The sequence below is a fragment of the Coloeus monedula genome (genome assembly GCF_965178545.1).
Source record: "Coloeus monedula genome assembly, chromosome: 27".
Taxonomy (NCBI): Eukaryota; Metazoa; Chordata; class Aves; order Passeriformes; family Corvidae; genus Coloeus; species Coloeus monedula.
Window position 1 is genome coordinate 4,614,982 of NC_138807.1, and position 11,600 is coordinate 4,626,581.

General features: G+C 65.7%; 1 protein-coding gene across 1 annotated transcript; it reads right to left on the reverse strand.

Annotated features, from left to right (window-relative positions):
- Positions 1–29: 29 nt before the first annotated feature.
- On the reverse strand, positions 30–11,554 carry JAK3 (Janus kinase 3; the record flags this gene model as incomplete). Its single annotated transcript, XM_082297695.1, has 21 exons — positions 30–152; positions 244–354; positions 447–564; positions 641–813; positions 2,182–2,306; positions 2,850–3,039; positions 3,240–3,379; positions 3,450–3,600; positions 4,296–4,447; positions 5,569–5,707; positions 7,157–7,284; positions 8,332–8,416; positions 8,498–8,632; positions 8,714–8,838; positions 9,010–9,196; positions 9,371–9,482; positions 9,659–9,816; positions 9,892–10,017; positions 10,093–10,375; positions 11,225–11,370; positions 11,462–11,554. 21 exons carry the CDS (start codon positions 11,552–11,554, stop codon positions 36–38), a joined length of 2,994 nt encoding a protein of 997 aa, XP_082153821.1. The 3' UTR covers positions 30–35.
- Positions 11,555–11,600: the final 46 nt, after the last annotated feature.

An 11,600-nucleotide genomic window follows, 5' to 3' on the forward strand; every position in this document is an offset into this window, starting at 1 on the left:
CTGGATTGGGGATCCCAGCGGGATTTTGGGAGGCGCTACCCCCGCGTTTTGCTCCTCCCATCCCGCAGCGCCTCGATTTTGGGGGCCAGCTGCCCGAAAGTGGGTCTGGCGCTGGGGGCGAAGGCCCAGCAGCTCATCATCAGCGCGTACACCTGGCGACAAGGGACACAGCGAGGCCATCAGGGGAGGAGCGGGGCGACCCCGGGGACCCCCCTGCCACCAGCCCCGGGGCAGCGGTGTCACCTCCGCGGGGCAGCCGGCGGGGGCCGGGAGTCGCCGGTTGTCCTTGAGGAGCTCCAGCAGGTGACAGATGATCTGCGCCGGCTTCCCGGTGCCCATCATCCGCAGGAATTCCTGCGGGCACGGGGCACATCCGTGAGCGTCAAGGGCGTGGAGGGGGAGGTGGTCCCAAAGGGAATGATCCCCGCATCCAGGGGAAATCCCACCTCCGAGGGGCTCTTGCTCTTGGAGCTGTAGGTGAAGAGCTCGTAGAGCAGCACCCCGAAGCTCCAGGTGTCGGAGGCGCGGGAGAAAATGTTGTCAGCCAGGGATTCCGGCGCGTACCTGCCGGGAAAAGCGGGATTCTGAGCTCCGGATCCCGCTGGAATTCCAGCGCTCCCCCCGTGTGTCCTCCCCTCACCAAAAAACGGGGCTCTGTCCGGGCTCCCGCACCACGTAGTAATCCTTGTCCTGCGGCAGCAGCTTGGCCAGCCCGAAGTCGCCGATCTTGACGTGGCTGTCGTTCTCCACCAGGATGTTCCTGCTCGCCAGGTCCCGGTGCACGCAGCGCTGCGCCCCCAGGTACTCCATGCCCTGCCGGGAGGCGGCTGCTCGAGGGCAGCGGGGACACGGCAGCGTCCCCGGGGCTGGAGAACCCCCGGGAGGAGCGGCCCTGGCGGCTCAGCCCGGCTGGATCGCGGCCCGCCGGGTGAGGGTGGGATTACCCCGGCCGGGATGCGGCTGCTGGCAGGGGCAGGATCCAGGAGCATCCCCAGGGGTGGGACTGGATCCCGGCTGGACAAATGACCCTTGGGTGAGCACCCCTGGGGTTTCATCCCGGCTGGACAAATGACCCTTGGGTGAGCACCCCTGGGGGCTCATCCCGGCTGGACAAATGACCCTTGGGTGAGCCATGGCGTTGCTCCAGCCAGGATGCAGCTGCTGGCAGGGCAGGATCCAGCAGCATCCCCAGGGGCTGGATGATCCTGGCTGGACCACAACCTCCTGGGTGGGCACCCCTGGGGGTTCATCCCGGCTGGACAAATGACCCTTGGGTGCGCCATGGCATTATTCCAGCTGGGATGCAGCTGCTGGCAGGGGCAGGATCCAGCAGAGTCCCCAGGGGTGGGACCGGATCCCGGCTGGACAAATGACCCTTGGGTGAGCACCCCTGGGGTTTCATCCCAGCTGGACAAATGACCCTTGGGTGAGCACCCCTGGGGTCTCGTCCCAGCTGGACAAATGACCCTTGGGTGAGCACCCCTGGGGTCTCGTCCCAGCTGGACAAATGACCCTTGGGTGAGCAGCCCTGGGAGCTCATCCCGGCTGGACAAATGACCCTTGGGTGAGCAGCCCTGGGGTTTCATCCCGGCTGGACAAATGACCCTTGGGTGAGCACCCCTGGGAGCTCATCCCGGCTGGACAAATGACCCTTGGGTGCGCTGTGGCGTTGCTCCAGCCAGGATGCAGCTGCTGGCAGGGGCAGGATCCCAGGGGTGGGACCGGATCCCGGCTGGACAAATGACCCTTGGGTGAGCCATGGCATTGCTCCAGCCAGCGGGGCCAGGATCCAGCAGCGTCCCCAGGGGCTGGATGATCCTGGCTGGACAAATGACCCTTGGGTGAGCAGCCCTGGGGTTTCATCCCGGCTGGACAAATGACCCTTGGGTGAGCACCCCTGGGGTTTCATCCCGGCTGGACAAATGACCCTTGGGTGCGCCATGGTGTTGCTCCAGCCGGGACACAGCTGCTGGCAGGGCCAGGATCCAGCAGCATCCCCAGGGGCTGGACCAGATCCTGGCTGGACAAATGACCCTTGGCTGAGCCGTGGCATTGCTCCAGCCAGGACCCAGCAGCGTCCCCAGGGGCTGCACCAGGACCCTTGGCTGACCCCTGGCACCGTTCCAGCCCCATCCCGGGACCGCGGGGTGCCCGTTCTGCCCACGCCCGCCCTGGTCCCACCTTGCAGATCTGCCAGGCGTAGAGGAGCAGCGTGCCGTGCTCCAGGCGGGGCTGGTTCTTCTGCAGGTAATCCCGCAGGCACCCGTTGGGCAGGAATTCCATCACCAGCCGCAGCCCGCGCATTCCTGGGGCCAAATCCATCACCGCCATGGCCGGGATAGGATCGGGGATCCCTGCGCGCTCCCTGCCCCATTCCCTGCCCCATCCCCAGCTCATTCCGTGCCCCATTCCCTGCCCCATTCCCTGCCCCATTCCCTGCTCATTCCGTGCCTCATTCCCTGCCCCATTCCCTGCCCCTCTCCCTGCTCCTTCCCTGCCCCATTCCCTGCTCATTCCGTGCCCCATTCCCTGCCCCATTCCCTGCCCCGTTCCGTGCCTCATTCCCTGCCCCATTCCCTGTCCTCTCCCTGCCCATCCCCAGCTCATTCCCTGCCCCATCCCCTGCCCCATTCCCTGCTCCTTCCCTGCCCATTCCCTGCCCATCCCCAGCTCATTCCCTGCCCCATTTCCTGCCCCATTCCCTGCCCCATTCCCTGCTCATTCCCTGCCCCATTCCCTGCCCATCCCCCGCTCATCCCCTGCCCCATCCCCAGCTCATTCCCTGCCCCATTCCCTGCCCCATTCCCTGCTCATTCCCTGCCCCATTCCCTGCCCCGTTCCCGGCTCACCCCGGCTGTAGCAAACCCCCCGGTACTGGACGATGAAGTCGTGCTGCAGCGAGTGCAGGATTTGGATCTCCCGCTCGAAATCCCGAATTTCCTTGGCTGAATCCTGCTGCAGCTTCTTCACCGCCACCAGCTCACCCGTGCTGTCGCCCAGCGGGTCATAGCGGCACAGCTCCACGCTCCCAAAATTCCCCTGGATGTGGGGAACCGGGGCTGGATATTGGGGTGCCCCTCAACATTCCCAGTGCCTCATGCCTCCCAAAATCCCACGCATGGTGGAGGAATCTCAGGATTTGTTTCTCAGCACAGCCAGGGTGTCCTGCACCCCAAATCAGGGAAGGGAAGAGCGGCTGAGCTGAATTTTGGGGTTTGGGGTCTCTCCTGTGCCCCCACCTTGCCCAGCAGTGAGATGTACTTGAGGTGCCGCTCCTGGAAGAGCTCGGGATCCTGGCTCATGGCGAGGGAATCGTGGCCCCAGAAGCCATCCCGGAGCGTCACATCCGTGGGGGACAGGTCGGAGAGCAGCTCGTAGTCTGGGGCAGGAGGGTGGTGAGGCCACTGTGGGGTCCCCCCTGTGTCCCCCCAGCCCGTCCCGGTGCCCACCGGAGGTGATGAGGCTGTTGAGGTCACGGATGAGGGCGCGGAAGCAGGGCCGGCGCTGGGGCTCGTATTCCATGCACTGGGCCACGAGCGTGGCCAGCTCCGGCCACTTGGGAGCTGGGAGCTGCTGGTGGCTCTGGTAGAATTCCAGCTTCTGCGGGAGAGGGGGAACCGTGGGATGTGGGACCCCCAAAGAGCCCCTGAATGGCTCCAGGCTGGGGAAAAGAGCGGGGTCTGGGAGCAGCAGGGTAGGGCAGGAGGGATGGGATGGGATGGGGTGGGATGGGATGGGATGGGATGGGATGGGATGGGATGGGATGGGATGGGATGGGATGGGGTGGGATGGGGTGGGATGGGATGGGGTGGGATGGGATGGGATGGGATGGGGTGGGATGGGATGGGATGGGACTGGGCAGGGAAGAAGGGCTGGGATACAGTGGGAAGGGACAGGAGGGATGGGATGCAGTGGGATGGGGCAGCAGGATCAAGATGCAGCGGGATGGAGCAGGAGGGTTGGGATGGGAGGATTGGGATGGAATATGGGAAGGGAAGAAGGGCTGGGATACAGCGGGAAGGGACAGGAGGGTCGGGATACAGTGGGATGGGACAAGAGGGTCAGGATGGGGCAGGAGGGTCAGGATGCAGCAGGACAGGGCAGGAGGGCTGGGATAGGAGGATCAGGATGGAATCGGGCAGGGAAGAAGGGCTGGGATACAGCGGGAAGGGATCGGAGGGTTGGGATACAGTGGGATGGAGGAGGATTGGGATCCAGCAGGACGGGTCAGGAATGTTGGGATCCAGCAGGATGGAACAGGAGGATCGGGATCCAGCGGGATGGGGCAGCCTCACCCTCTGGGGCTCCAGCAGGCTCAGGGGCATGTTCCCCCCACTGAAGATCTCCCAGAGGGTGGCTCCGAAGCCCCACTTGTCGGCCGGCAGCGCCAGGCTCCCGGGATCGCTGACGCACTCGGGGGCCACCCACGGGATCCGCTCCACCAGCACTGGGGGGGACCCGGCCCCACTCAGCACCCACGGGGGGCCCAGCACCCTCAGGACCCCCCCGTGGGACCCCCACACTCACTGTCCCGGGCCAGGATGGTGGCGCTGACCCCGGGGTTGTTGAGTTTGATGAGGGGGGTTCAGAGCCCAAACCCAGGACCCCGCTTTGAGGATGAGCACAGAACTCCGAGCCCAGAGCCAGGAGCCCAAACCCAGAGCCAGGAACCCAAACCCAGAGCCAGGAGCCCAAACCCAGGGACAGGAGCCCAAACCCAGAGCCAGGAACCCAAACCCAGGGACAGAAACCCAAACCCAGAGCCAGGAGCCCAAACCCAGGGACAGGAACCCAAACCCAGGGCCAGGAGCCCAAACCCAGGGCCAGGAACCCAAACCCAGAGCCAGGAACCCAAACCCAGGGCCAGGAGCCCAAACCCAGAGCCAGGAACCCAAACCCAGAGCCAGGAGCCCAAACCCAGGGACAGGAGCCCAAACCCAGAGCCAGGAGCCCAAACCCAGGGCCAGGAACCCAAACCCAGGGCCAGGAGCCCAAACCCAGAGCCAGGAGCCCAAACCCAGGGACAGGAGCCCAAACCCAGAGCCAGGAGCCCAAACCCAGGGCCAGGAACCCAAACCCAGGGCCAGGAACCCAAACCCAGAGCCAGGAGCCCAAACCCAGAGCCAGGAACCCAAACCCAGGGACAGGAGCCCAAACCCAGAGCCAGGAGCCCAAACCCAGGGACAGGAGCCCAAACCCAGAGCCAGGAGCCCAAACCCAGGGACAGGAGCCCAAACCCAGAGCCAGGAACCCAAACCCAGGGCCAGGAGCCCAAACCCAGGGACAGGAACCCAAACCCAGGGCCAGGAGCCCAAACCCAGGGACAGGAGCCCAAACCCAGAGCCAGGAACGCAAACCCAGAGCCAGGAGCCCAAACCCAGGGACAGGAGCCCAAACCCAGAGCCAGGAGCCCAAACCCAGGGACAGGAGCCCAAACCCAGAGCTGGAATCCAGAGCCCAGAGCCAGGATTCCCCATCGAGGCTGAATGCAGGACCCTATAGCCAAAGCCAGAACCCCAAACCCAGAACCCCAACACCCCCAGGACCCCCCAGGACCCCCTCACTCACTGTCCCGGGCCAGGACGGTGACGCTGACCCCGGGGTCGTTGAGTTTGATGAACGGGGGGCTCCCCCCAGCCGTGTCCCCCTCCCGTGCCAGCAGCACCTTCTTAGCGGAGACGTTCCCGTGTGGGATTTTCTTGTCCTCCTGGATGGGCGGGAGAGGGATCGGGACCCTCAGGGTGGCCCCGTGCACTGGGATGGGCTGGGAGAGCACCTGGGATGGGTGGGAGCCATGGGATGTGGATGGATCGGGATATGGATGTGTGGGATCCATGGGATCCATGGGATCCATGGGATATGGATGTGTGGGATCCATGGGATCCATGGGATATGGATGTGTGGGATCCATGGGATCCATGGGATATGGATGTGCGGGAGATGTGGGATATGGATGCCTGAGAGTCACGGGACCTGTGGGATATAGGGGAGCCATGGGACATAGGTGGTGAGGAGGGGTCCATGGGATATGGAAGTGTGGGATCCATGGGATATAGATGGATCGGGATCCACGGGATATGGAAATGTGGGATCCATGGGGTAAAGATATGCGGGATCCATGGGATATGGGTGTGTGGGATCCATGGGATCCACGGAGTATGGATGTGTGGGATCCACGGGGTATGGATCTGTGGGATCCATGGGGTATGGATGTGTGGGATCCATGGGGTATGGGTCTGTGGGATCCATGGGGTATGGATGTGCAGGATCCATGGGGTACAGATCTGTGGGATCTATGGGGTACCGATGTTTGGGATCCACGGGGTACGGATCTGTGGGATCCATGGGATCCATGGGGTATGGATCTGTGGGATCCATGGGGTACGGATGTGTGGGATCCATGGGGTACGGATGTGTGGGATCCATGGAGTACGGATCTGTGGGATCCATGGGGTACGGATCTATGGGATCCACGGGGTATGGATGTGCAGGATCCATGGGGTACAGATGTGTGGGATCTGTGGGATCCACGGAGTACAGATGTGTGGGATCCATGGGGTACGGATCCGTGGGATCCATGGAGTACGGATCTATGGGATCCACGGGGTATGGATGTGTGGGATCCACAGGGTACGGATCTATGGGATCCACGGGGTACGGATGTGTGGGATCCACAGGGTACGGATCTATGGGATCCACGGGGTACGGATCTATGGGATCCACGGGGTACGGATCTATGGGATCCACGGGGTACGGATCTGTGGCATCCATGGGGTACGGATCTGTGGCATCCATGGGGTACGGATCTGTGGGATCCACGGGGTACGGATCTGTGGGATCCACGGGGTACAGATCTGTGGGATCCATGGGGTACAGATCTGTGGGATCCATGGGGTATGGATCTGTGGGATCCACGGGGTACGGATGTGTGGGATCCATGGAGTACAGATCCGTGGGATCCACAGGGTACGGATCTGTGGGATCCATGGGGTACGGATCCGTGGCATCCATGGCCATGGACTCATGGCAGCCGTGGATGCGCTGAGCCTGCAGGACCCCCAGGGGGATACGGATTCCAGGGATCCCTGGGATAAGGACACGGGAAGAACACGGAACGCGGCCGGGTGGGAGCTGCCGGCCACCGGGATGGGCTCACCAGGTAGTTGAGGGCGTAGGCCAACTGCTTGGCCACCGTCAGCTTCCAGCCGGTGGTCACCGCGCCGTGGTGCTTGCGCAGGTACAGGTCCAGCGGCCCGTGCCGGACGTGCTCCTGCACCATCACACCTGCGGGGCCACAAAGGGGTCAGAGGTGCCCACAAAGGGGTCAGGGGGTGCTCACAAAGGGGTCAGAGGGTGCCCACAAAGGGGTCAGGGGGTGCCCACAAAGGGGTCAGGGGGTGCCCACAAAGGGGTCTGAGGTGCCCACAAAGGGGTCAGGGGGTGCCCACAAAGGGGTCAGGAGGGTGCCCACAAAGGGTCAGAGGGTGCCCACAAAGGGGTCAGGGGGTGCCCACAAAGGGGTCAGGAGGTGCCCACAAAGGGGTCAGAGGGTGCCCACAAAGGGTCAGAGGGTGCCCACAAAGGGTCAGAGGTGCCCACAGAGGGGTCAGAGGGTGCCCACAAAGGGTCAGAGGGTGCCCACAAAGGGGTCAGGGGGTGCCCACAAAGGGGTCAGGAGGTGCCCACAAAGGGGTCAGGAGGTGCCCACAAAGGGTCAGAGGGTGCCCACAAAGGGGTCAGGGGGTGCTCACAAAGGGGTCAGGAGGTGCCCACAAAGGGGTCAGGGGGGTTCCCACAAAGGGGTCAGGAGGTGCCCACAAAGGGGTCAGGAGGTGCCCACAAAGGGTCAGAGGGTGCCCACAAAGGGGTCAGGAGGTGCCCACAAAGGGGTCAGGAGGTGCCCACAAAGGGGTCAGGGGGTGCCCACAAAAGGGTCAGGGGGGTTCCCACAAAGGGGTCAGGAGGTGCCCACAAAGGGTCAGAGGGTGCCCACAAAGGGGTCAGGGGGTGCCCACAAAGGGGTCAGGAGGTGCCCACAAAGAGGTCAGGAGGTGCCCACAAAGGGGTCAGGGGGTGCCCACAAAGGGTCAGGAGGTGCCCACAAAGGGTCAGAGGGTGCCCACAAAGGGGTCAGGGGGTGCCCACAGAGGGGTCTGAGGTGCCCACAAAGGGGTCAGGGGGTGCCCACAGAGGGGTCTGAGGTGCCCACAAGGGGTCAGGGGGTGCCCACAAAGGGGTCAGGAGGTGCCCACAAAGGGGTCAGGAGGTGCCCACAAAGGGGTCAGGAGGTGGCCAGGTGGCCCCGTGGCCGCGGCCCCGCCGGACACTCACTGTCCTTGCCGAGGCTGACGCCGTGCAGCAGCACCAGGTGCTTGTGGGAGAGCTGGCTCATGGTGCTGGCGGCCTCCAGGAAGGACTGCGACAGGGACAAGCGGCTCAGGGCGCGCCTTAGGGCCCCCCAGGTGACATCCTGGAAGTGGCACTGCCACCCCCTCACCTCCAGGCAGTTGCGGTGGCTGCTGTCCATGACCTTGAGCACCACCGGCGTCTGCCGGGGTCCGTCCTCCTCGTCCTGGTCCCGTTTGACGCCTTTGTAGATCTGCGTGAAGGAGCCCTGGCCCAGGCTCTCGCCCTGGAGGACACGGGGACATCGCCGGGGTGTCCCTGTCCCCCCTGTGCCACCCCCCTGGCCCCGATCCCACCCTCCCCGTACCCGTGTCAGGCTCTGGGGGTCGATCTTGTGGAACATCATCTGGTGGAGGCTGCGGCACCGGGGGACGGGAGGGGAGCCGGGGGGACAGGGGACACCGCTCCGGACGATCAGCAGGTTGGACTTCTCTGGGGGGAGGGGGGGGAGGGCGTGAGGGGGGGGCTGGGGAAGGGGACCCCCCACCCAGTGACCTCATACAGCCCCTCTGTGACATCACAGCTCCTCTGTGACATCACAGCTCCTCTGTGACATCACAGCCGCTCTGTGACCTCACCGCACCCCCCTCTCTCCGGTGTCACCTTTGGGCCGGGGGGGACAGGCGACCTCCAGGCGCATTTGGGCCCCCTCGGCCTGCAGCCCCCGGCGCCCGTAGGTGCCCAGCAGCTCCCGCAGGCTGCAGAACCTCCGCGCCACCCCCGACAGCCACAAGTGCCCGTCCTCATCCCGGCGGATCTGGCACCGCTTGTAATCCCGGCCGGATCGGGTCTGCGGGGGAACCACCGGGATCAGCACCCCCGGGACCCCCCCAAACCCCTCCTGCCCCAAAGGGACACCGCGCGTGGCACCGTCCCCGTGGCACCGTCCCCGGCTGGGTTTCCCTCCCGGTGCCGGGGCCCCGAGCGATCCCGGCCGCCCCAAACCCTCCCTCGGGGGTCTCACCTGGACGCACACGGTCAGCAGGTAGCTGTCGAAGTCCTGGGGGCTGCGGCGCAACAGGAACAGCCCCGGGGCACCCCCGGCCGCCTCCAGCTTGTTCACGGCGAACTCGGCGCTGCCAAGGGCAGGGATGGCTGTGGTCCCCCTCGGGGACACCGCGGGGACCCCCTGTGCCCACCCCAGGGTGCCCAGGGAGCGGGATGGGGACCCGGCCGTGCCGGGGGTGGTTCCGTGCCCTCCCTTCCCGCCTCCCCTCCGGCTCGGGGGTGCTCAGGGGGTGCCGGTACCCACCTGATGGGCCCGTGGCACTGATTTTCCAGGTCCTCCAGCAGCCGCGGAGGGGCCACCTCCCTGCAGAAGTAGTGCTGGGCATCCACCGTCAGCCGGTAGTAGCCATCGAGCAGCGCCACGAAGGACCGAGCCTCGCGCAGCGTGGGGAACTCCACCTCCTGTGCCAGGCTTGGGGTCATCCCGTTGTCCCCCCGAGCCCCCCGGGGGCCTCCCCAAACCCTTCTCGAGCTCACCAACACCCGGTTGTCCGCCTTGGTGAGGGTGACCAGCCGGTTCTCCACGGGGCCACCGTCGCGGCTCGCCGCCTGCTTGATGCTGATGTCGGCGATGTCGGGGAAGTCGCAGAAGTGCTGGCGGCTCTGCGAGGGGACAGCGGGAGGGGGTGACAACGCCGTCACCCAGCTCCCCGCCCCGCTCCCAGCCACCTCCAGCACCTCGGAACCGCCGCAGCTCCAGGACACGCCGCTCTCGCCGGACACGTGGATGGCGACGGCCGCGGCCGAACCGGGGGAGCGCACGTGGAAAATCTCCTCGGTGCAGCGGCGCTGGAGCCGCTCGAGGTCCAGCAGGTACTTGAGCTTGAGGTGCGGCCCGTCCGTGTGGCAGCCCCCGAGGCGCCGCAGGGATTTGCCGAAGCGGCGGCGGAGGCGCTGGCGGGTCAGGAAGTTGTGCTGCTGGATCTGCCTCCGCAGCGGCGCCGGCAGGCACGACTTGTAGCTGCGGGGATGCCGAGGTGTCCCCGAGGGTGTCGGGGTGTCCCCAGGGGTGCCAGGGGTGTCCCCAGGGGTGCCAAGCGTTCCCCAGGGTGTCCCGAGGGTGTCGCGGGGTCCCCAGGGGTGCCAGGATGTCCCCAGGGGTGTCGAGGTGTCCCTGAGGGTGTCGGGGTGTCCCCGAGGGTGTTGAGGTGTCCCCAGGGGTGCCGGGATGTTCCCAGGGGTGCCGGGATGTCCCCAGGGGTGTCGAGGTCTCCCTGAGGGTGTCGGGGTGTCCCCGAGGGTGTTGGGGTGTCCCCAGGGGTGCCAGGATGTCCCTAGGGGTGCCGGGATGTTCCCAGGGGTGTCAAGTGTTCCCCAGAGGTGTCGGGATGTCCCCAGGGGTGCCAGGGTGTCCCCAGGGGTGTCGGGCTGTCCCAATGGACACCAGGTTGTCCTCAGGGGTGCCAGGATGTCCCCAGGGGTGCCGAGATGTCCCCAGGGGTGCCAGGGTGTCCCTGAGGGTGTTGGGGTATCCCCACAGGTGCCAGGTGTTCCCCAGGGGTGCCAGGGTGTCCCCAGGGATGTCAGGTTGTCCCAATGGACACCAGGCTGTCCCCAGGGGTGCCAAGTGTTCCCCAGAGGTGTTGGGATGTCCCCAGGGGTGCCAGGCTGTCCCCAGGGGTGTCAAGTTGTCCCAATGGACACCAGGCTGTCCCCAGGGTGCCAGGCTGTCCCCAGGGGTGCCAGGCTGTCCCCAGGGGTGCAAGCCCGACCCCCAGGGATGTCACACTGTCCAGTGGCTGCCAGGCTGTTCCCAGCCATGCCGGGCTGTCCCGTGAGTGCCACTCGGTGCCCCCCAGCCCCCGCTCACCTGACGTGGCTGCAGACCTGGCCGGGGCTGTGCTGCTCCTCCTTGGCGATGCGCAGCATGTCCAGCACGGCCAGGCTCAGGCACTGCTCCTGCGTGGGCAGGCTCAGCCCCACGGCCACGCGGCCCGCGATGAAATCACTGCGGGACTGGGCAGGGCACGAGGTTCAGGGGGGGGGGTCTCCCATCTCCCGAGACCCCCGACCCGTGCTCGTGTCACCCTCGTGTCCCAGTGCCCACGGGAGTCACATCCTGCCCGGGCTCTGCTTTCCTGCTGCTTCCCTGGCCCTGATCCCTGGGCATGTCACCCCCCGGGGGACACAGTGACCCCATCTCGGCCAGCTGGGGTGGCCACGAGCTGCTCCAGGTGAGCCAGGGA